Source organism: Varanus komodoensis, unplaced genomic scaffold, assembly GCF_004798865.1.
Source record: "Varanus komodoensis strain SLA01 unplaced genomic scaffold, ASM479886v1 scaffold6_4, whole genome shotgun sequence".
Classification (NCBI taxonomy): Eukaryota; Metazoa; Chordata; class Lepidosauria; order Squamata; family Varanidae; genus Varanus; species Varanus komodoensis.
In genome coordinates, this window is record NW_025336347.1 from 14,966,064 (window position 1) to 14,991,784 (window position 25,721).

General features: G+C 42.6%; 1 protein-coding gene across 6 annotated transcripts in view; it reads right to left on the bottom strand.

Moving 5' to 3' along the window:
- The window catches only part of PTPRG (protein tyrosine phosphatase receptor type G), a 634,931-nt gene that overhangs the window by 53,240 nt on the left and 555,970 nt on the right, over positions 1-25,721 (bottom strand). For all 6 annotated transcript variants that reach the window (XM_044451810.1, XM_044451808.1, XM_044451807.1 and 3 more), the window contains one exon: positions 7,524-7,615. In XM_044451810.1, the coding sequence (XP_044307745.1) occupies positions 7,524-7,615 (92 nt within the window). The remainder of the gene's footprint in view (positions 1-7,523; positions 7,616-25,721) is intronic.

Consider the following 25,721-nt stretch of genomic DNA (forward strand, 5'->3'; position numbering starts at 1 on the left):
AACTATGCACACATTTGAGTCCACCACTTAAAAGTGTAATCTTATCATGAGTATTTCAAGTGTGCATGGGAGAGGGAGGCACTTTAGTATTAGAATCAGGCATGATGTACACTATAGAACTGTCTCAGGGCTTTGGATAAGGGAGGTCTCTTTACTCCAATCTGCTTTGGGAAAGACCTGCTTTGCTCTGAACCAGAAGCAGAGCCTTGCTTTAGTGTTCCAAAGCTTCGACTGTCTCCTCCTTGAGGGACCTTCTCCATGGACTTGTATGGGGAGCAAATAAAGACAGAATCCCCCAGGAAGGACCCTGCTGCGCACCTTCAGAGCAGTGCTGACAGATGCTGTGTGCCCTACAAAGCTCTGGGGTGGGTCCAAAGCTTCAGGACCAGCCTGCTTTGGGGAAGTCCTGCCTTGGACTTTGTCCAAGTGGATGCGTGGCCACTGAGGAGTACCATGCACATAAAGCTCATTGTGTTCAGTCATGCACTAATAATTACAACAGCTTTCATTTTGGTCACTGCTCTACAATGTGCTTAACAAAGAAATGCCTTTACTTCTATAAACCTTGTTTTATTCATCACCAGAACATGACACAATACAAACAGATGCTGGAAGGAATCTGGCTTCCCTTTTTCAGACAGAGAATGAGAAACTTTCTAATATATGGAAGTTTTCATGTTGAATTAATACCTACCTATTCTATTTCATATTTTAAAAAATCTCACCAATCTGGTAGCACCGGAAGCTTTCCCTGCAGGAGTAGTGAAAACCTAAGGTTCAACAATTTTCACGAATGTGGGGGAGAGGAGAAAGAGTGTGGGCACCCATCTTAAAATAACCTCCACTTAGTGTGATCTGACTTCCGTTTGTTAAGAACATTCAGGCACACTGAACCTCTATCTTGCCACTTTCTGGAAAATTCAAGATCTCTTAGATTTGCATTGTCTGGTTGGGAAAAAACTCTGATGTGAAGTTTTCTGGAAATCTTCTGAAAAAACAATCTTTCAAAAGTTCTGGGGGGACTGTTTAAACTCAAACATGCTAAGAGAAGAGCCAAGGCTCAGTGGTAGAGCAGATGGTCCCATAAGCCACCCCCAGCTCTCTGGGGGCACTAGGAAAGAGTCCCTCCTGAAACCCTGGAGGGCCACTGCCAGTCAGTGTCAGGAGTACTGGGCTAGATGGACTAAAGGTCTGATTCTGTGTAAGACAACTTCCTAAGCATTTCACACATGGTTCTGAATAGTCAGTCTAAAGTTTCGGTTAATTACATTGGTTGGGAGGAGGTTGGAATATACATTTATCTGCTTTCTATGTAAGAAAAGTTGCTATTTAGATACACGCAACATGGGACCTGCAACAAAACACTGACATTAGGGCGCCAGTCAGCAAGCCATGCCCTCCTCCACAGGACTCCATTCCATTTGCCCCAGCCTTCCAACGGTTAGCATTCGATGACCACAAAACATAGCCAGTCCTCATTAGACTCTTTCGGACTCCTTTCCCTCCTTCAAGGTTTTTCTCCTAAAGGCCCTTTTTATATTTTGTGGCTCTGCCAAGGTTTCTTGGCACTTCCTCTTAGGTGTGAGTGTGTCATTCCGGCTACATCAGCAGTGGCTGATGATAACTTTGCCATACCATCTTATTTTTCCACCAGTGATAGAAATATTACTTGTTCACATACTGTCTTTTCTTAGATGTCAATCTTATGCATGATTACTCAGGAGCGAGTAGTGAGTTCAGCTACTTTAACACATATTCTTGAGGTTACATTTCAACACACTCAGGTTTAAAATATCAAAATTTCCCTTAATTCAGTATCTACTCAATCACCTTATGTACAACAAAGTAATTCATAATGGTGTAGTGATGAGGTTCACATGCTGAGCCATGTAAGATAGATTGGGGTCTTTGGACACATTTGACATTTTGAAAAAGTGTTCTTGGCACCATGACTTAGCTCTTGTAGGAGGCTGGAGCACTGATCACAAAAACGCTTGGAGTACCCAGTTTATCTGTGTTTTTGTGTGCACTGCTCTGGTTTCTCTCGCTTTCTCTTTCTCACCCTTCCCTGGTGTCCTTCTTGCGTTTCCTATTTTTCCCTTCCTCCTCTCTCTCAAGCTCTGTTTTTGGTCCCTCCCTGCAGCTTCTCTTTCCTTCTCTCTAGGAAGACTGACTGGAGGGGAAGAGAAGGTTGCCTTCTCCAAGGACTCTGTTGCCCCAGGCCCTTAGGCAAGGCATGCTTCAGACTCCTCCCGGCCCTTTCTGGCAATGAGGACCCCCCCCCGCCCCCTGCAAGTGAATTTGCAGGAAATCAGCTCATAATTTGACTTTGTCGGTAGCATGGCACCCGTGGGTGGCACCTTGGAGACCCCTGAGTTTAAAAGTCTGCAATAACACTTTTCATCCAGTGGATTGTCGAGTCAAACTTTTCCCCACCAGCTAGTCAAGGAACATTGATTTCTACACCACTCACAAATCACAAATCTGTGATGGAATCCCCTTTCCATCTTCTCATATCACCCTCACTGTTCAAGACCTGGACATGAGACATCACTGCCACAGCCACATCTGGCACTCCACCTTGGCTCCCACCCAGACTGGCCCACTTTTTCACTGTTCAACATGGGCAGGATTGCTTGGGAAGAGGAGGAACATTCCAAGGCCCGGGCATGAAGGTCCCCTGCCTGCTAGCCAGAGCTCCAGACACATCATCACTGCTACTCCCGGGACTGAGCTCTGCTTCCCAGCCAGCCCAGCCCACTCTGCAGCACCTCTTTGGAAAACAGGTAGGTGCTTGCAAAGAGTGCTTTCCTTGGATGGCTGCTTGGACTAGTGATTTGTGGTATAAATGCTTCTTTTCTATATTTGCAGCATCGTTCTTATTTCAAATGGTGATGGTGATGATGTTGATATTTATGGATAATTTGCATTAAAAGAATTTTCCAAGTGATGTACAAAAATACTAAATAAGATCATAATTAAGCTCTGAATAGGATCACAGCACACCTCAGTAGGTGCCAACAACCTGGGAGGGCTGGTGCTTATCTAGCTGGGACGGACAGAGAGTTCCACAGAGTGGGCCCTGTGATATTAAGACCCTGTTCTGAGACAGACCTCTGAGATCTTGGTCACCACCAAGATTTCTGTGCTGAACACAGAAACTTAACGAAGTTAAGAAGAGAAGAGGGAGTGAAGCATCCTCTGAAATATCCTGGCTTTGAGATATTTAGGGATTCCTAAGCAAGCACCCAAACCGTAAACTTGGTGTGTTAGCATATAGACAGCTAGTGCAGTTTATCATAGCTTCCCCTGCTACATAACAGGCTGCAGCATTTTGTACCAACTGCAGCTTCCAGACCAACCTCAAGGAGAGTGTTATCTGACCACATAAAGTGCATTGCAATGATAAAATGTTGAGGTTACCAATGCACAGACCACAATGGTCAAGCCATCCCTCTCCAGGAATGGTCATCACTGTCTTATCAGCTTTTTATCCTCCAGATGGTGTGATTTTCATATAGAAAAATCCTATGCCCACATAGACAGAGTCTAGTATGTTCTGGAAAGTCACTCCAACTTCAGAGCCGGGGATCTTGAACTCCTGGCCCTGATCTTGGAAAGATAGCTACTATGGTGTAGTGGTTAAGAGCATGGGACTGGGACTCAGGTGATATGGGTTCTAGTTTCCATGCAGTCACGGAGCCAACTGGGTGACTTTGGCCAGTCACAGACTCTCAGCCTAGCCTCCCTCACAGGGCTGTTGTCGTGGGGTAAGACTGAGAGCAAGATGAGGAGAATGATGCAAGCCACCTTGGGTTCAATGTAGGAACAAACCCCCCAAGATATAACTGTAATAAACTGTGCTGGCTGCTTCTCTGAGACTGAAAGCCACCCCAGATATGGGATTTTGGGGATATTATGGGAGTTGAGGATAGTACAGGAGGAGAATGGTGCGACCAAATATGACCTGCTCTGAAAGTATCTCAGTCTACTTCTCTCTTCCTCCAAAGCACTGCAGCTGCATTGTGTACATTTGCTGTCTAGTCGTTTTTTGGAGTGGGAAGCATGTGAAGGACACCTAGAGGTATCTCCCTAGGGTTGCACCACCAGACTGTGATACCCTCGGCCACACAACTATTAATATTTAGAAAAACTACTTTAAACCACTCAGAATAGGACTTTATGTGGTTCTATAAAGAGGGTCTTTTGCATCTGTTAAACACACATCCCTATATATAGGCCAAGCAAGATCGCAATCCGGAACACTTACTGATGTTCTAATGACTTCACCATCATTTGCATTAAAAGAGTGTTTCATTTTTTAATTTGTATACAAAATTTGTATCCCACGTTCCCCCTCCAAAAAGGGTCACTAATAGTGCATAGCAACAGACCCAAGAATAAAAAAAATAAGGATGCATCATCAAGGTATCATGCAAGTAAAGTAATGTCCAACAAAGAGGAGCTTTGCCTCCTCCATTCAGAGAGGATAACAGGGCTACCTGCAACACTTTCCCTCAACCTGGTGCTTCCAAATCTGGCCACATCCAATGGCCTCACTTATGAACTCGCGTGGGGCACCATCTGGGGTCACCAGTGAGGCAGCACAAGATTCCTGAGATTTTGCTACCTCAGACAGGCAGCCTCTTTGAAGTGCTGCCCCCGCCGGCAAAGCAAAAGAAATCTTCCGTTGCATGGCGAGGTGAAGGACTAGTCTAGAAGTATCGCCCTCATGTTCTGGTTCTCTATAATACAGGACGCTCTGTTTTGCCCATGAATTTTATTTTATTTCAAAATTAAGTAAACAAAATAAAGGCAATGAAAAGCAGAACACACACAATAATCAACCAAGAGTATATAATAGGAAACCAAGAGTGTTAAAGAAACAAAGGATTCAATCATTACAATCCTTAGCCTGCAGCCAGTGTGCTTATGGGAGAATGGCCCAAGTAGGAATGCAGTGCCTGATGAAAGACTAACATTATACAGCACGTGTATGCATACAGATGCATATATTACAGAAGGAACATGTGCATATGGCATTTTGTGTATATGAGCGCTTAACATGGGGAAGTATAAAAAAAACGAATCCTACACCTGCAGACCATAGTCTAGTCTTAAAAGGCTCTTTGAGTGAGTTGCTTGTCTCTGAAATTTCTCATTTTACAGAAGACCTGCATTTATATTTTGTAGCTTTAGTCTTAAATGCTCCACACCACTCCCACAGGAGGGTTGAGAAAGATCAGAACCATCTTGCAAAAGCCCTGGTATTCTCAGGGAGAAGCCCTCTGTAAGGTCCCAGAACGGAAGTTTGCCAATCCATGAGCACTGGGTGGAAGGAATGCTGTATTCTTTTTAGGGCTGCAGGGAAGTCCTCTTGCTTTGAGTATTAAAGGGCTTCTAGTTAGTAGAAGTGTGAAAACAACATGGCTAACATCACAACTTGCGTACAATTCTCACATGGTGCTGTGGTACTAACTGGATGGCATATTGGAAGAAAAGCTTGGTCAGAACAATTTATCCATAGACCTTTTCTGGTGACAATCCTATAAAGCAGGCCCAGCATTAGAATCTAGCTAATGAAAAAATCCATGGAAAACTGTCATATGTAACCTGTTCCGAGTGACTTCTCTACATGTGATGCACAGAGACCACAGAGGCCAGAAGTTACAACGGTCAAGAAATTCGTAGTTCTGGCAAAAGCCGCTGGGTTGTATGCACCTTCATTTTGCACACTATTGCCTGAGAGCAATGCTTAGTTTGTATGTATGGCTTGGACAAAATCTCAGCCAAAAGCAATTTTTAAGGCTTACTAAAGATTTAAAAAAATGTATATGAAAAACACAGTTCTCCTTGGTAGCACACATGCTTTATATGCAAAAAGTCCTACTTCAGTCTTTGACATTTCCAGTCATTTCCAGGGCATGTCCAACCTTTCAAAGGTGGCTTTGAGTGGAGGCTTGTGGCTCCTGTGTCAGCGTGGCATTGAATTCACTCTGGATATCAGTCTGAACTTTCAAGGAGCTAACCATGGTGTAAAAGCCAGTTTGGTGTTAAGCTTCAGCACCATGGATAGCCCTTAAAACCACCTTCCAGAATGGATTCTGCCCCACTTACATTAGAGCTCCACTGTGCCTGTGGCTACAAAAGACCTCCTATCCCCAACCTAAATGCAGGAGAGCAGCTGCCATTCAGGGCAAACATGGACACCATTTTGAATATCCACCCCCAACTGGGAGCTGTTGTGTCATTTGAACCTGGGGAGCATGGGCTATGTGAGGATCAATTATGTTATCTCCAGATGCCATAAACCATGATGAGCTGTGGTATGTTACTTGAACCCAGTCAGTGTAAAATAGGAGTGGGCAAAAGGTAGACCTCCATAATTTTCTGAGTCAGATGGAACAGTACAGAACAGATCCCTGTGCTCCTATGCTCTTTGAAAGAGACTGGTAAGTTTATCTAGAAACTTTAAAGTTCAAATTAGTAGTCTGCCTAGCCAAATGATGCATTACATGGTGGAAAGGATATGAAAGGATGTTATCTTATGATAGAATGCATATTTTGCATGGAAAAGTCCAAGTCCTTTCTGGCTGATGGATGGAATACTAAACAAACAAACAAATGCCAATTATACAAGCCTTCTGAAAAGGTCTTTAGGTTTCATTATTTGAAGAAATAAAAATCTATGCATGATAAACAATATACAAATCTTCCCACTAGTGCATCTTTAGCTCACATTTACCACTAGTGGTAATTTGTTTACTCAGAACTAAGACTCACCAAGTCCAAAGGGATTTACTCCCCAGTAAGTATTTTTAGGATTGTCTACAACTTGCCTACCTGAAAAATAAAGCCAGTGCATTGATTTATGCCGTGATTTGTCCACTTATGTTAACATGAGGTACACATCTGAACTTAGTTACCAAATGCTGTCACACAGGACTGAAATATTTCTGCTAGCTATGCCACAGGTCGCATGGCAAGTAGAAGCCCCCATAAAAGACTGCATTTCATAACCAGGGCACTGCTTGTGCTGCTGTCCTGTACACGCTTACCTGGGCATAAATACCACTGATCATAACAGGACTTGCTCCTGAGTAGACCTGCATAGTGTTGTGCTGCACACCTGAATTTACTAATTCCTGGAAGCTGATGAATTTGCAGACTTTGAACTGCAATGAACAAGAGGGATAGAGTAAGCCATTAATGGCAATGTGGCAGAGCCAGAGGAGATGGGGCAGAAAAGTCACATGGGGGCTTCCTCTTTGCCATCATCCAGAAAAGAATATGTTAATGTCATATTTAGCATCCCACCCATCCCATTTTAGTGAAGAACTAAAGAAATATTACTGCAAACCACAGGGCACTTAACGGGAGAGAGAGAAGCCAGTAATTGTGGGAAGCAATTCTGGCAATACAGAACACATAGCAGAAGTTGTCATTTATCATGCCAATTCTAACTGTCACATCGGCGCGATCCAAGCAAATCAGTGAAGTCACATGGTTAAGGCCTTCCTTACCTGGGATGGGAATAATAGGAATGGTTTCGTTTGGCACCACTCGAGGTGAACTGCTGTCCTCCACGTAGAAATGGGCTGTCTGAAAACATTTTCTGTGAATGCAAGGGAAATATCATCAGTACTTTCAGGGCTCTGTGATACTTTTGCTCAGGCTGAGCATTGGTAACAGGCAAGGAATCTCCCTCCTTCCCTCCCTCCTGATAGAGCTGCACTTTTCATTCTGCAGTTCCAGGGACCCTGAACTGGAGATCTGAAATCTGCTGTTACCAAAAAACAAGCAATTCATTTAGAAGGGTTGTGTTTCTTATCTTTTGTTTAAAATACTGTTAAATTGTCCGGGAAGTTTAGCAGCTAAGATTTTGTTACTTCTCTTACATAAATTTACAAAGTAAACTTCCGTGATCAGTTATTCCCACTCAAGCACAGCTCTTTTTAAGAGAGGATTACAGAAGAGCACCGGCACCCTACTGGCTACTTGCTACTCAGAGTAGACCCTTGCTACTTCGTGCCAAGTAAAGTGCAGACAGCAGCTAAAACATAACACATGCAAACGACGCACTACTTCCTTAGGAAAGTTGTAATCTTGACAAGAAAGAACTCCTTGCTGCTGCAAAGTCCTCTTCCCAGGCTCTTCCTCCAACATAACGGCAAGCATCGCTGCTGAACCGAAGCCTGCAGAGGATGCCAATTCTGAATCCCCCATCCCATAAAGTGACTCTGAAAAGGTCAGAGGGCAAGTCGCATGCAGCACACCGATGCTCACAGCACCCAACCCTCAGGGAATGAATTCAGCCTCACATGCCTAATTAAAGCGATCATTTAAAAAAATACCTGTACTTAATGCAAAGCAGGGAGCACAAGCTGGTCATCACAGAGAAGGCACTGAGGAGGAGAGCACCCAGAGAGCCAGTGAGCCTTTGCATGGCAATGCTAAGCAAGGCAGGGTTTTCCACGGGCAGCAGCGTCACCGTTCATTGCTGCCTTAATGAGCTGCTTGAGGCTGGGACTGCATATTTAATGAGCCCTGCTCAGCGTGAACCGCCGCGCTTGTGACAGCAGAAGGGGCTGCTCTCGGCTGACGGGAGCTCTCAGCGATAGCCTGGACACCGAGCAGAGCGGCGCGCTCCCTCGTCCTGCCTCGCCTGACGGACTGCTCCTCGACACCTGTGCAGAACCTGCCTTGCCTCGCTCCCCCGACAAGCGAGCAGGAAGCAGGTGGGGGGCTGCCCTCGCCCAGCAAGGCTTGCAGCCCTCCCCGCCATGCCGTGCGGCCTCTGGAACCGTGGCCAAGCAGAAAAGCCCACTCCATCCCGTCAGCTCTGCTGACACGGTCAAAGCGATTTGTACTGCCATTGTTTCCAGGACAGCGATACATAGCCGAGCGCTTTTTTTTTAAAGGGAGCATGACTCAAAGAGCTTTCAAAGACCAAAGATAGCTCTTACATGAAGTTATGAAAATCCAGCGCAGGCCCTGCATTTCGCAACAGTACTGAAGTCCAGGCCATGGCTTTGCATTTTTTGCCCTCCCCCATAATATTAGATGCTAAATCACTTTGGGATGCTGGGGCAATATCAGGGTCTATTCACCCCAAACATCCAAGGTGGAACAGGGATGGTCCTTTGTCACTCCAGATCTCAGCAGATGGAGAGGCAGAAGCTCCTGGACGTGATCCATCTAGAATAACTGGAGCCATGCCCCTCGTGCCCGGGCATCCACACTTTGAGGCCATCACACTCCAGTCTTCTACATAAGGTGTAACCATCATGGTTAGCAGAGCTGAGATAAAATCCACTGGATTACAGCGTGTATAAACATTTTCTATATCCTGCGCTGCCTCCAATGGGGAGCTCAGGGTGGTGGTTTACTCATGGTCCACCTGCATTTTTCTCATACACAAGAGACGCAGGAGAAGCCCCCACCACTGTGCCATGGCTGGGAGGGATTTGAACTCAAGTCTCCCAGGTTCAAGTCTGACATTCTGTTCAGCGCATTGCCCAAGCTCTCAGGGCTATCAGAATAGGGACATCTGGCAATCCCAACGGCTGTGCACTTATGGTGCTTGATAAATAATGGAAGGAATGGCAGCTAAATTCATAGAGGCACTGAAACAATAGGCAGCCTCTAAAGATCACATTTCACAGCATGATTTGCTCAAAGCAGGCCCTGGGCTCCAGACAGAGTGTCTTTTTGTAAGTGCACCTTTCTGGGAATGCCGGCCTATGGAGAACTAATGCGTGAGAGTCCAAGGCACAACCAAACATCCCTACAAAAATTTATATCTCTTTTCCATTAACAGATTGGCTGCACTTTCCTCACGCCTGATAAGTGAAGGAGTTGGTTTCAACTTCGGCTGCCTTCATTTTGGACTACACACACCCTGGGGGCACAAAGGCGAATAAATCAGTCACAGTAAGCGGAAGTGCTATGAATATGGATTAGGCAGACCGTGCATGTGTTCGATGCATTCAGGATTTTCTCCCTTGTGTGAAATATTAGAAAACCCATGAAAAATGGGTCCTGATACTAGGCTCCCAATCTGAATTTTCTTCATGAAAGATCAAGGATAAAAACAGAAAAATAATAATCATTCCTCACTTATAATGTTGATTCTCAGAATGTTCTATATGAAACTATAACAATAAAAAGCTAGTCTCACAAATCTATCGTGGTATTTCTACACTGAACAGAATATACCTTGCTTGGGGGCCTGGTAGAATCAAGAACAAGGGACCAGGTTAAAAAAAATCCACTGGCTTAGTCTGATCTGAATGGCTACATTGCCTAGCGTGAGCCAAAATAGTTCATTCTGCTGCTCCTTCAATGCTGAAATTGCCTTCTTTTAGTGTTCATTCATTTTGAGTGTCTCTGAAATAGGATTCTGATATTAGTAGCATAACCAGGTATAAGACATAAAATCTGAAGAAATTCACGCAACAATTATGTTTTCCATACTCAAGCGATTGTTCACCAGAATGAGTTTCCTAAGGATCCCCAGCACCCTTGATTATACAAAGTGATGATGCAATGGTCATAAGACACCTCAGTTAGCTTAGCTCCATACTAGTTATTATTGGATGTATAAGACTTAGACTGTCTAAGAAGGTAGAACACAGGAAGATGGTGGTTAGACCACTGGTCCATCTAACTTAGCAATATCTAGAGTAGACATTGCCAAATGGCAGTGACTCTCCAGAGGTCATGAGTCTTTGCATGAGAAGCATATACCCTACTGCTGGAAGATGGGGCAGGAAAATAAATAAATAAATAAATAAAGAAAGAAAGAACGAACGAACGAACAAAAGAGCTCATCTCCTTGGAATAGTAAGGTAATTGGACAGTGTTATATCTCCACCAGCTATCGAAGGAAAAATTCTCTGCAGTGATTGATTAAAAATATTAGTAGGGAAAAATGCTGAAGTATATTTATTGAGCTCAGTGAAAATTTCAATCCATGTTACACAAACAGTTAAGGTCAGGCCTCTCTGATAGATCATTTTCAGCTGGCAATTCCCAGAGTCTATGATGAACTAAAGCTCAGTTCTCCATGATCTTAGGAAGTTAGTTGCTGCTATGCACTGTTATAAGCAGGTACGGTACAGAGGCAAGTACATGCACAGTAATCTGCTCTCGCAGAGGGAACTGTCTTTGTTAAAGGAAGAGAAATCGTGACTTTGAAAGCATATCTATTAAATAAAGCTCAACCCAAAGCCTGCTTATTAAAAAAATGAGTCATATGGATGTCAGCATGACTTAGTCCTAAGTACATGACCATAGGATTTTAATCTTAGTACCACTAATAAGTTTGTTTTGGATCTCAATAAATGTATTTCAGTGCTCAACCAAATCCTGTATGAACAGGCAGCTTCAGTGCTTCCATTGCCCCATTTCACCACCATTCAGTACCTCCCCCCGACCGCCCCCCCCCCACACACACAATGTATAAGACCATCAGAATAGCCAAGGTGGATCTGACCACCTTGAACTGGTCCAGCTTTCTGTCACACAAGCAGCAGCACCCAGGTATTCAGGTACGGTGTGATCCATGAGATGTGTGCTCTGAAGGAAAATCTGAGGGTATCCCTTTTGCTAATACTGCAATAAGACAGGTAAACAGCACGGCACGAGGAGGAGTGCCACTTAATGTATGGGGTTCTTGTCCACAGTATACAGAAGTAGTAAGGCATAGCAAAATAAGAAATTAGTGTTTGAAAAGCTGGACATTATGTTATTAAAGCTGCAGGTTTCACAGTTAGTGTAAGAGTCACAAAGCACAGCTTGTGGGGCTTATGTGGCCCACAAAATGCCTGCTGTACACCCCTGGAATAACCCTGTAATACAATAATGTATTATAGTGCTCATTCATGTACATTCACACTACTTGGAATGTTTCCTTCGTTCACTGAAAGGACCTAATCTTAAAGAGCTGCATTTAAATGAATACTTTAATCTATATGTAAGAGACCCACAACCTTTCCCAAGATGATACATGTCATATGTGCCAGACTACAACTCCCATCATCTCCAGACAGCATGAGAATCATAGTCCAGCTCATTTGGAGAGGAAGGCTGGTTCCACACTTGCTGAAATACTATAACTGAAAACAAATTCCACAGTCTCATAGCTGAAATGGCATTCCTCATTCTCATTCCAGAACAATCCAGACAGCCCACACGTGTTTTCTGCAAATCACTAAGAACTCTGTTGTCTTTGAAAGAAACCAGTGTGTTCATTGATACAGACTCATCTCATCACCACCTCCTGGAAGCCCATATGGTTTATTCTTTTGGCTGGCTTTCCCCATGGAACAATAACTGCGTGAGATCTCAAACATCAGCCAGGCCATTGTACAGCAGGGGCAAAAAAGAAAGAAGTACAAAAAGGACTTCACTTTGAGGTTAAATCCCTACAGTACAAGGATGAGATGGATGTACAGAGTTTTGAGAACAGCTGCAGGGATGGATGCTTAAGCAGAGAAATCCCTATCAGGTACAAAGTCCTTTCTAGCAGAATAAAATTGAAATAGTATCAATGAAATAAGATAGATACAGAATATGCAAGATAATTGGGGCAGCATTTTTATGTTTGCAAACCCAAAGAGCTCACCAGAAAAGGGAAAGGGGAATGGGAGAGATACCTATGCACCAGGGATAGGAGAGAGCCTATTCTTGTGGTCTTGCTAGTGTCGTCCAGTCTGCAGCTCCCCAGGAATGCTTAGTTGAGAAATGCTGGAGCTAAAGTCTACTTGGAGAAAATAGCCTATTATTTTTGGCTATGAGATAGCATACAAATATGATAAATAAATAAATAACTTCCAGTGGGCTGGACAATGTTGGTCCTTGTAGGATTTATTTCTGTCTAAATATGCACAGGACTGCACCCTCAGTGAACTGGCTGCAATTAACAAAGTAAAAAACTAAGGGAAGCAGGAGGAAGAGAACTTATAACCCTCTTCAACTATGTCCTGAATTACGAAGTCCAGAATGTTTTTGTTTTTTGAGCTAGGAACTAAGTAGGGGGCACCTGGATTTTTACACCCTTGAAGATAACATTCCTTATTTCAGGATTCGTAGCATCTATACTTGCTGAGCGAAAAATTATCTAGTGACACATGAATCCTGGGGTCCACACCAAAGGTCCAGCTAGTCCTCCATCCCACTTTCCATAATAGCTGTCCATAGATGCTTCTAGAAAGCACGTCAGCACAGAATGGAGGCCACAGCCTCCTGCACTGTGCAGGGAGGCACCCTGTACACAGACATTCATGACCCAGAACCGCTATCCTTGCATTTGTTTATCCCTCTCTTACAGGCATCTTGTTGTTGCATTTTGTGACACCAGATCTCATAAATGTACTGGATGTTTCCTTTGCTTTTAATTTCATTAGATGGAGCCAGATTCTAGTGTTGGGAGAGAAAGAGGGAAAGCTTCCTATCCTTATGCCATGCATAATTGTATACAGCTTTAACAAATCCTCCCATTAGTTGCCTTCTTTCTAAATTTTGTCAAGTACTTTAAAGCAGCCTTTCCCAAAGCTGATGTATCGCACTGTAAATTCTATCATTCCCAACTACTGGTCTGGGAATCATGGGAGTTCCAATTCAATACACCTGGAGGACATTAGGTTGGGGAATGTTGCTTTAATTTCCTTCTAGAGAAGGTGTTTCAAACCCTTGGTAATTTGGCTGCCATCCTCTGCATCTTTTGCATCTCCTGACATCCTTTTCAACATGTGAATGCAGCTGCACCACAAATCTATATAAAGATAATATGATGCTGTCCATCTTATTGTAAATTCCTTTTCTAAGGGCTGTCACTACCTTTGCTTAATATCAAAATGCATTAGGAGCTGACCCTGCATGTACATAACGGTATTTATTAAAGGTACATTTATATAAATAAAAAGCTTCAGCTACTGGGTGGTGTAATATAATTAATAATTGCTAGGCTTCCTTGGCCATTTGATCTCATGATCTAAGTAAATCCTTTTATTTAATTTGCATTGCTTAGCTTAGCTGATCACTGAAGTGCAATGATAGTATTCAAATATTCTTGAGAGTCTTACACTCTGACCCTAAGCACTCATGTCAAGATGTTTATATTTCTATATTGTATTGCTTAAGTATTTTTTCATACAAGCAAAAATGTACATCACCTGCATACCTGCTGTTCTAAAGCATATGTTGACGTGGAAAACCTTGTTGCCTGCCATCTATCATGTCTCTGCCCAAGAACAAGCCTAGGATGGAGGGACCACTTGGCACAGTGCCGACCCCAGACCTCCTCCTACATGCCTCCCCTGTCCGGCTGTTCCCTAAGAACTGGCTCAGACTCAAGGCCCGTTTAGTCCAGCGTTCTGTTTGCACGGTGGCCAATCAGATACTCTTGGGAAGCCCACCACAATGCATATTTGCAACAGTGCCCTCCCACTTGTGTCCCTCCCTCTCTCACGGGCAGCCACTGATAGCCTTCTCCAGTATTAAAAGTTTTAAAAAATAACAAAAGAAACATTGGGCAGATAGGAAGTTTGTGCTGGATGATCTGCACTGTAGATCATCCCATGGTCTTGGGCCATGCTCTGCAGCTGCTCATACAACATGCGTGGATTCTGACATAAATGGTCTGCTCCATTAACTAGGAGGCAGAGGGCACAGATGTGGCTGTGAGGGGAGGTGCTCTTCCTACGGACTTATGACAGCAGCAAAATGGGCTATAGCTTCTCTGGAAGTATTCTCAGCTGGAAGGCATGAGAGACGCAGATCAAGGCCAACCCAGAAGGCCGGCCTGCGGGAGCTTCCCTGAAGTCAGTGATGCTACGGAGAAACAACGCTTGGTGGGCCGTGCCTCAGGACCGCACCTGCCTGCCGCCTGTGAACCATTCAATGGTGTCATCAGTCATTGGTTTTCATGAGCGAATTGTAGGCTCTGGCAATTAAAAAGCCCACAAAGAGAAAGTCCACATTAACAACCAATCTACTGAATATGAATGAGTGCCTGCCCTGCCTGGGCCATACTGGCTCGCTGTGTGGGAGAGCATCTGTGCCCTCATTCACAGAGGACAGAATGGGGCCAGAAACATCAGTCTCCGACGGGCTCTTTTCCCTTCAAGGGCTCAGCCGAAGACTCCAAAAGCGGCAGAAGATCCGGGGAACAGCACTAGGGGATTTGGAGAGGGAAGCCACAGCAAGGTTCAGTGCTGAGCCAGGAAGCATGAACACAAACACTTATGATTCAAGTCTGTATATCACCTCTGTTGATGTGCCTGCACGTAACTAACTACTCTCAAAATCGGATTCTGCTCAGGTATACGGAGAATAGGGGAGATGGGCAGAGGTCCAAGCAGAGTGACAATGGATAGATGCACAAACTCTGCCCGAGCTGTTACAGAACATGAACAGGAGCCCTGGCCTAGGCAGAATTTGACAGTCCCTATTCTTCATTGCATGGGAATATGTTTTGGGTCAGCAAGCAAAAGATCTGAAGTCTAAATAAAGTTTTAAACTACTGGTAGGTGAATATAAAGCTCAATTGTGCGTGTAATAAATGAATTTTAAAGTCCAATGAAATGTAGAGGGACCCTTATAATGCTCATAATGTAAACATTTCCCTTTATAATGCTCATTGTGTGATCATTTAGCATATAATAAACAAATTAACGTCCTCTTAAATGTAGGGAATCGTTATAATGCTCATCTTGTAATTATTTCACGTATGCGCTCCTAGTATCATAAAGTTTGTCAACATGCTGATAAACCAACTCAGGCAATAAAAGAACTTAAGGAAAAAATATATGCTGTTATTCAGACTAATCCCTCTGCTCCTTTCCAGTTTCTTTGCCCAGCCAGAACCATACTTAATGCACCAATTGCTTTTTCACACAGTCAAAGAAAATTGACACTTGCCACAGTTAATGGGAAAATCAGTACGGAGAAAGGCAAGGAAAACCACCCTCACTGTAATAACAAAAAAGTAGGAAGAGTGTTGCCAATAGGATGAATTTTATGAGCATTTAAAGCAACATGCAATGCTTTTCCAAGCATGGGAAATTAATATTTTTCAACATTAGTGGTAGAGATATTCCCCCACTCTCCTCAAACGAGACTTTGAGGTCAGGCAGTGAAATTGACTGACGATGCCTTCAGAAGAGGATGGCTATTTCATGGAATGATGGCCCATCAACAGTTTTAAAGCCATGACAGCTATATGGAACCCTGAAGTTCAGAAGCGTTATAATGCACATACTGAAATCCTGCATGCACAAGCAAAAAGAAGTGTTCCGGTAGCCAGTGCTGTAAAGCAGTTATGTGGCTCTCTGGAAGTACCTTAATAATGGGATAAATCCTGAACAAAGACCCTTCCTCCACCTTACAACATCCCTTGAGAACCACAAAGTCTACGGTGACACCTTATTTGGGATGACACAAAATCTCTAAGAGTAAGTAATTATTCTTCTTCTGACCTCTGTCAGGGCTAGAACAAGTCAAACTACCCCCTCCGTATTTTAATCAATACTTTGAACATCTGTGTGGGTGACACTCAGCAGCTTTGTCATAACCGTTCTCTGTAGGAAAGGAAGAAGGAAAGTATTCCTGCTAGACGATGAATTACCAAGCAGGCAATATTTTTAACAATCATTTTAAAAAGCATTGTTATGCTCCATTTTAAAGGATTTTTTAAAAAGTGGACAGGGCTGGCATGCTGACTGCACCACTGTGGTTGCTTGACCTAAAGTACAAACAGCTTGAGTTGCACTGTGCAATTCCACCCACATCTACTTAGGCTTAGAAGTCCCATTACGTTTAGTGGGGCTTACTCCCCGATTATTGTTTATGAACATGCACTATGTGAATAAATTATGCTGTGAATGGAGTCTTTACGAAGTCTTGCTTATTCTTCTCCAAATTATTATCTTTCATCAAGACTATAGCATCACAGAGATGTGTCTGCAGATGTCTACCATCCTTGTGGACATTCCAGGTACCTTCCCTACAGATACAGGGAACCACATAGTCTGAATTCCACCTCGTTGCTCACTGGAATCTGGCTTCCATTGTTTGGTATGTAAATCTACTGGGGGACTAACAAATGCTAGGGCACCTTGCACAGAAAAACAACAAAAACATAACTTTAGATTGGGGTGAGCAACTTGACCCTACAAATGATTTGGCCTACACTTCCCGTGGTCCCTCACTGGCAGGGCTGATGGGAGTTGTAGGCCAAAGTGGGTCACAATTTGGTTACTCCTGCTTTAGATTCTAGTGTTTAGAATGATTTGAGGATTAGCTTTAGGGGCCATTTTCTGCTTTGCATTGTTTTATGATGCCCCCTTCATGAAGGCTGAGCCCTCATTAATACAATATTTCTGGCTACAGGCCCACCTTCCATCTTTATGCATAGCCTATAATAAACTGGAAAGAGCTCTGTCACTGCAAGAGTTGTGCACCAGCCAAATATCCTGTTTTGAAGGCAGGAGAGGCCATTGATCTAGGCGGCATGTTTTCTCCATTGAGATCCATGAGATTAATTCGAAGTAGGAGACTAAAGGCACTCTTTTGGTATTTCCATGCATGGAAGTATGTTCTTGCCAATTCCAAACTGAGTAAATAGGAGCTGCTGCCTTCAGTTTCTCAAGAGGCAATGATGATTGCATAGATGTAGTAAAAGGTCATAAAATGTCTTGGATCAATATGGAAACTGAGTCAAATTACCTTCATGCAAGGTATTTGCAAAAAGTGAAAAAGAGTGAAAAAAGAATCAAGGACACCTTTGAAGTTTCAAGCTTAGTCCCCAAACACAGATAGTCAGACTGTTAAGAGGGAAGCATTTGTCATGCAAAAAAATGGGAAAATCAAGGCATATCATAACAGTTAAAGAGTTAGGGAGTTTGCAGGAGCTCCTAATTAGACAGAAAAATCAATTTCTAGGACATTAGAATAAAGGACACTTTAAAATTAAAGCAAAAGTAATGACTTGAAATTAGAGGAACAAAGGGAAGTAAGTCACTTACCCTGAGCAATTGTTACGGGGAAGAGGCCCCAACTCAGTGGCAGAGAACATGCTCTGCATGCAAATGTGGGCCAGTGCAAACATACCGGCAGGGTTCACATGACTGCAGAAAGGGGCTTCTTCTCCCCATCGTGCATGTGCTGGCTCTGGTTCATTTCCATAATCACCTGACCAGACATGGATTGCTGTATTGCCTGAACCCAGTGAGGGTGGTTGGTTGGTTGGCTTCCAGACTGTCCTAGAACCTTAGAACAAACCACGAGTTGTGGGGTGCTTTGCAAGCCAACCCCTTCTCACCTTGTCAGGTTCAGATGACGCAGCAACCCAGACCGGATGAGGGTAATTATGGAAACAAAGCAGCGCATGACTGACACGCTTGTGCTGGGGAAAAGAAGCAACCATGACTGCTTCTCCTTTGGTGATCATGCAAACCTGGTAGAGGGCCGGTGGGCCAATTCAGCAGAATATAAGTGTAATAATAAATAAATAGTTGCAATGGATTGTGATGTCAAGTCAATTCAATCACAGCCAAAGAAGTTCTGCCATTCTGTCAGCTGAACTGAAGAATTTGGCCCAACAGTATCCATGACAGTTGTACCTATTTATTGGAATATGGCGAAGATCTTTTAACTGGACTCTCAACACAGTTAGGAACTCCACTTCAAGATGAATTATAACTAGAACAGTCTTTCCTGACCTGGTGTCATCCAGAAGTTTGGGTCTACAAATTCCAAGAACCCCGAACACTTCCAACAATCCATGCTGTCTGGACCTGGTAGAAATTGAAATCCAAAACATGTGGAAGGCACCAGGTTGAGCAACATCCTTTAAAGTCTGTGGTGTCACAAGTTGGTGGACTGGGATATCAAACTTCTTTCCACAATGCCCGCTCCCTCAGCACCCACCCACACCGGCCTGCATTTTAAAGCCCTGTAAAAACAACATAGTCGTTTAGAAAAGTAACTTAGAAAATGGCCAGAGCAAGTGGCTGTTTTCTCTCTCCTTCCATGTACAGATAAACTTTGCTGCAGTAGTACAAGATGTTCTGGGCAAGATAATTTCAGTTGACTAACAAATGAGTCATTTCTACTTCAGAGGAACGTGTGGCAGAATATGCAGTGTTTAATTAAGATGCCCCTTCTTTCAAAACAGGTTCCCTTTACAATGCCCACCCCATGGTTTCAATGCACAAATAAGTCACAAAATTTACAGGGAAGACAAAGCATGATTTTTTCCAGTAATATAGAAATTAAATGCTGGTGAATGGAAATCAGAAAGTCTTCAAGGAGAGTGGGGAGAGGGGGAGAGGTCCCTGACTCCAAATTAGGCCCTACTGTGCTATAATCACACAAGACTGATAACCAGTTTGCTGACAATCTGCTGCTCTGATACCTAATTGGATGCTGGAATGGATAGTCTGATGAAGTGATCCTTGTCAGTTTACATGCTGCTCTCTGCTGAAGCCACTTAAGTAGACATGCAACTGTTATTTTTAAAGGGAAAGAAAACAAAGCATACCTTCCCTTATTATATTTTTGTCCATGCATGTGTTATGATCAATAGCCATCTCATTAATGTTTATTTTCACTACTTGCTCATGTTTGGCTGGTTAGCAGAGGAAGAATATACAAAGCAAGAAACGCCTGCTGCTAACACAATATACAGAATACCAGGCAAAAAAGTCTCAACATTGGGCCTGATTCTCTAATTTGTCAAGTAATTCTGTCCAGTCATCAGTTCATTTACACCAGGCTTCTCTAGAACATCTAAAACTATACCATAAATTAAGATTGCAAGAGATGCCTGATCACCATGTACACACAATCAAAGGCTTTACCTTTTCATCACACCTAAATGCAGAATCTCAGGTGTGATGGCCCATGTCGTGTTTCTGAGTTTCCCATGGACACCTAGTTGGCCACTGTGTGACCAGAATGTTGGATTACAGGAACCCTGGTGTACATATGCATATGGTGGCAGATGTGAGCTTGAAATTCTACACTTCCCTGGGTCTAAAGCCCATTGAAAACAACGTATTTGGCAGAGTCAAATACTTCCTACTTGCTTTGTCCTTTGCGTCAGTCTTCTACAATTCCATGCTTTGGATATTCCCAAACTTCCCTGAGGTGGGAACTGCAATATGGAGGTTCTGGAACCCCTTCTGAAACCTAGTTTAATATATGTGTTTTTATCCTTACAGCTTTTGAGATCTATTCTACTGCAAACGGAATGACTGAGACAACTGAAGAACTATGCACATAAAATGCTCTGGATCAAAATGATCCAAAAAATAATATTTTATTTATATTGTGATTCTTCATGTCTACAGATGCTTAGAGCACAATCTGTTCTTTCCATTTCCTGTGAAGAGGAAAATAGAGGGTGGAAATAATTTTTTGCCTGCTATCACAATAGAAAAATTACTTACTTTTCTTGAAATCAGTAGAAACAAGTTCAGTAGTCCACAGTATCCCACAGATACCTTTATAATGCTCAGTTTTTAAACATTGTTTTTATTATAACCACCCTTGTAATTCAGCAAACCTGTGCACCCCCACTCCTTTTACTAGTATTTGCAGAAGTCTTCTAAGCAATACTAGCACTCCTTTTGGGGTAATTTAGAGGTTCTCCAACAATGTGAGATTCCCACTATGACTGGCCATGCATAACTCAGTAACCCACTGTGGACTGTTGCATTGTCTGAACCCAGAGCACTCACCACAGAGCTTTCAGAAACAAGTCACCAAACGACCCATGCCTTGTTCTAGGGGTTGTTTGATCCACAATACATTCCTGTGTTATATGAATCCACAGAAGCATTTCAATGTGGGAGGTGCTCCAAAGGAGGAAGGCAGAATGATATCTTCCACTTAGCAATTTAATTCTTTCAATTTTAATCCTCTCCCACTTCTCAAAGTCCTCCACCATTTCTACATTTCTCCAAGTCTCCAGCTTGTCCAGAAAAGGGATATTACTTCTACCTCCCTCTTTCACTGTTCCTTTTTGAAGTATTTACTTCTGTGGTTACTGCATTCCCTCACATTTCTAAAAAACCAACCAACCAACCAACCACATCCCGAGTAGGCAGCTGAATGGGATGGAGTGAATGGGGACCATGTGGGGTGGAGTGGGGCGGGTGGGGGGGTTGTGTAAGGATTACTGGTGCTGGTACTCTATTTGCTCTATCTGGTTCTGCTACCTCTAAGGGTTCTTCCCACATCTTTTCTCAAAAGCTGTCGGGAGTCTTTGTGCAATTTTATATGGGATATGTCTATTTACTCCGTCTATTTACTCCTAGCACAAATTTAATGGCTAGGAGTAAATAGACAGAACATGTACACCAATTTTAGGGCAAGACAGTAAATGGAGAGGAATTTTGTGTACCTGTGGGTAACTAAGCAATCCATTTACTTTTCAGTCCTTAGACTGATACACATTTTTCCTCGTTTTACTTCCCAACCATTAAATTTACCCATATTTATGCATTATTACTGGGAACCACAGTAACTGCAGCAGTAAGGAGTTGCACAGGTGGGAGAGAGGTAACATATCCCCTTGGAGGAGTAGTTGGTACCACACTTTATCGCTTATTAACAAGGTAATTTAGAGTGCCATACGAACATGGCCAATGCCTCATGCCATATGAGAACATTACTACTGAAGAACATTTGGTGCCATTTAGTGGAAAGTGCTCAATAAAGCAATATATGCCATCCAACTGCAAAAAGTATGGCATAGCATTCTGTCTGTGATGCCAGAATATCACAGAAAAATCTGTTTGATGATACTGATGTATATAAAATGAAGGGAAAAGGTGCCCAGCTACTCAGAACCTAGGGCAGACACTGGTTGAGAAACGAACAGTAATTTACATAGTTCTGATAAAATGAAAGCTGGTATAGACACTTGTGACCAGATACTCTCCACACATTCTTTCAAACACATTATCAAATGGTGCTATCTTTTTCAAATGTAGCATGATTAAACATCTATATTATCTGGCATCTGAACAACCTATGACAGAGTGACTATCCTGGGAAACATATCTTCCTAATAGACATGGATCTAGAGTAGACCCTCAGAACTGGTAGGTTCTTCTACTAGTTGTTGCTACCGAGAAGAGCAGTGTCATCTCTTTCGCTAAACCAGTCACAGAAAATCCAGCTACAGCATCTAACTGTACCGTCTCTCTAAAACTATGCATTTGTGAGATGTGGTAATTTCACTATACTTTCACATTCTGTAAGGTCTGTTATGCATAACTCACATTTATTGTACTGTTACACTTATGTATCTCTTACAATTATACATATGTCAATGGCATACTATGGTTTTTATGTTTAACACACTGCCCTGTACAATTTGTTGCCTATTTTAGAAGTTAGATGCACTCATAAATCTAGATTAGGAAGTAGTGCACAACTGATTGAGGTAGCTGTGAATTATAAAACTTACTGAGACTCAAAACTTGTAATCTTAGTGAATAAAAACAAAAACAAACCTTTATCCTGTCAATCTGTGAATTTAACTCTTCCCTTTTTGTACCTGGTTCAGGTAGATAAAAAGAGACACAATTATCCACAAGCTCAGCTACTCATCATTCTAATCATATTTAAGGAATTCCAGTCACCTCTAACTATCCAAATAGAGGAAAAGCCTTGAAGTACTCTATTTTTTGCATTCAGATATATTCCAGATTATCTTTTCCAGGAGAGCTGGAAATTTTTAACTCTCTGGACTGAGTGGGTTTTGAAGCACCTGGCTGTTTCTGAGGAGACTCTAGGGACTACTGCCAGCTCCTTAATCACAAGAGCTCACAATCATTATAATTTTTTAAAGGCAGATGGGATTTACACTCCCGAAACAATTTATAGACAAGCGTTATATGTACGATAATTCATGTGATGCTAAATGTCGCACTGAAAACAGGTCCATAATTTCCAAACTTGATTATCAGAAGATCAAAACACATTTACGACAGCCTAATGAAGAGAATTAATATATCTTTTAAACAGGGGCTAATATGTATGCAAATTAGGAAAAAAGGTTTTCATCCACAGTTCCAGAAAATGTGTTGTGTGTCCTTAGGAAAAAAATTCACATTGTCAGTATATTCAATTTAGGTATTTAGCATGTAAACAATAGTATGAATCAAGCCCTTTTCTACTTTGTATTTAAATTCAGAATCTGAATACTGTAAATGCTAATTAAGAACTGTAATGACAAAAAGGAAGAGCTAGGCTAATTTCTATTTGCAAATTTCCTTCATTAGAATGTTTCCTCTTGGAAAGAGGAAATCGGATGTCATACCTTTTCAGAAGAATGAATCATTTAATCATTATTCATTCACCTTTTAGAAACCATTTAAATGCTCTTTTCTACATGGACTGATTTTAATTAAGAGACAATTCATTTTCATGACAAAAAGGGGTTTTTAATATTAAATTCAGTATCATTGAAGTTAAGTTAGATTTGGTTTGCAGATGCCCCTTACTCTATCGATATTAAGCTAAAAATAAATAAAATGAATTTATTAGGAAATCAGCCTTTACTTAAGCACTATAATTTGTATATATTCAAATTTGGAGAAGGGTTACTTGTTATATATGTGAGACATTCCTTCCTTTAAAATCTATTTCAGATTATAGAATGCTTTCACAATATGTATGTTGAGATACTATTCTTCCAATGGTCCTACTTCAGTTGCCCTTAGGAGCACTTAGTTCCCCTGATTTGTGTCTGGAGAGTGACCTCATCTGGTTGTAACCCTAAACCAATCTTTATCATCATGTGGATGATACGAGGCTTGCTCAGCCTCCCACTGCCGGTCCTCTTCTACTGTGGCTGCAAGGAGATGGGAAGCATCCATTTCCTGTTTTTAACTAATTGCATTTCATCAGGATTCCCCAAAGGACTGGCTGTGGTTACTTTAGACTATGATTTATGTATAGAAGCCAGGATCGAGCTGTGCCTTATGATCCTGGGTTGTTTCAAACCACAGTTTACAAACTAGTGGTTTGAAACAACCACTAACACAGTGTGTTACACACAGTGTTTGAAAACACAGTGTGTTTTATACAGTTACAGAATCCTGGTTTGGATATAATGCTTAAATTATGTCCATACCAGGACAACAGTCCATCTCCAACTCTGCCCAAGGGCCAACACATCACACCAAAGGCACAGAGGGGACGTAGCACTTCCTAAAGCAATAAAAAATGGGCCAAAATGCTGCCTTCCAGAATGGAACAGGTTACCAGACCTTGCAGAACGGAACTTAGATGATTTGTCCCATTCTAGTAACAGGGGTTAGCTGATTTTCAGGGATGTTCTTGGAAGGAGTAGCTTCTTTGTACCAGCATTGAGTCATGTTGGTGAAACTTAATCAAGAGAGACACACAGGCAGCATTGGATGCAGGCATTATTAATGAAGTAATCGCACTAGATTCATGTTCCCTAAATACATACACATTCTTATACATTCCCTCTGCAGGCCAAATTGCATGTCATAAGCAGTTCCACGATTCTGCACATATAGCAGAGTAAGATGGGAACGAGACAGAAGAGTCCAGGGGTAGTGGAATGGGCTGTGCCATTTCTGACTGAAGCTGAGGAATAACATTTAGGAATACTCCTGTAGTAGGACAAGAGGGAGAAGACTAGGTTAGAACATTTTTCCATGATGTGCTAGATGGTACATGTAAGAAGAATTTATGGAAGGAAACATAAACCGATGTTTCCCACTTCTGGTCTGAAGTGGCACAAACTACTCTACTACCTTAAATTCAAATCATCACATTCTCTCATTCCTCTGTATGTGTAGATAACTTCTAACCTTTCATGCTGACATATTACCAACTACCTATTCCTTCCAAAGCATTAAATGATGGCAACTCGTAGTTCTATTGTTGAAACAATAATTTTAGGTCAGTGCTATACTATACAAATAAATTCACTTCTAGGGTTGCTCTCAGACTGCCTTCTTCAGCCCAGTGTCCTGCAGATGTTTCAGGATATAACCCCCATAATTCCTGAAGATTGATCATGTTAGTGGAGGCTGTAGCAATTTGAAGCTGGTACACAGAAACATAGAAACAGAGCGAGTCAGAAGGGGCCTCCCGGGCCATCTAGTCTGACCTCTGGCACCAGCCGGCTCCGCTCACGACATGCCCACCATGTGCATGTCCAGCCTATCTTTGAACATCCTCACTGATGGGGCCTCAACCACCTCTCGTGGAAGCCCATTCCACAGCCTCGGGGTCCGAACTGTCAGGAAGTGCTTCCTGGAATCTTAATGGAACCTTGGTTCCCTGAGTTTTGCTCCGCTGGAGCATGTCCCGTCTTCCTCTGCAGGGGAGAACAGGTCTCTATCTATCTCCATGTGACATCCCCTCACATACCTGTTATGTTGCCAACAGATCCCCTCTGAGTCTCCTCTTCTCCAGGCTGAAGAGACCCAGTTCCCTCAGTCTCGCCTCATATGGCATCCCCTGCAAACTGGCCACCAACCTTGTGGCCCTACACTGCACTGACTCCAACCTGGCTATATCCTTTCTGTAATGAGGGGCCCAAAACCAGAGTCGTATAGAGTGGTAGTAATACCTCTCTTGATCTAGAAGCCACACTTCTGGCTATACAACCAAGGGTGGTGTTCGCCCTCTTGACCACTGCATCACACTGCTGACTCATGTTT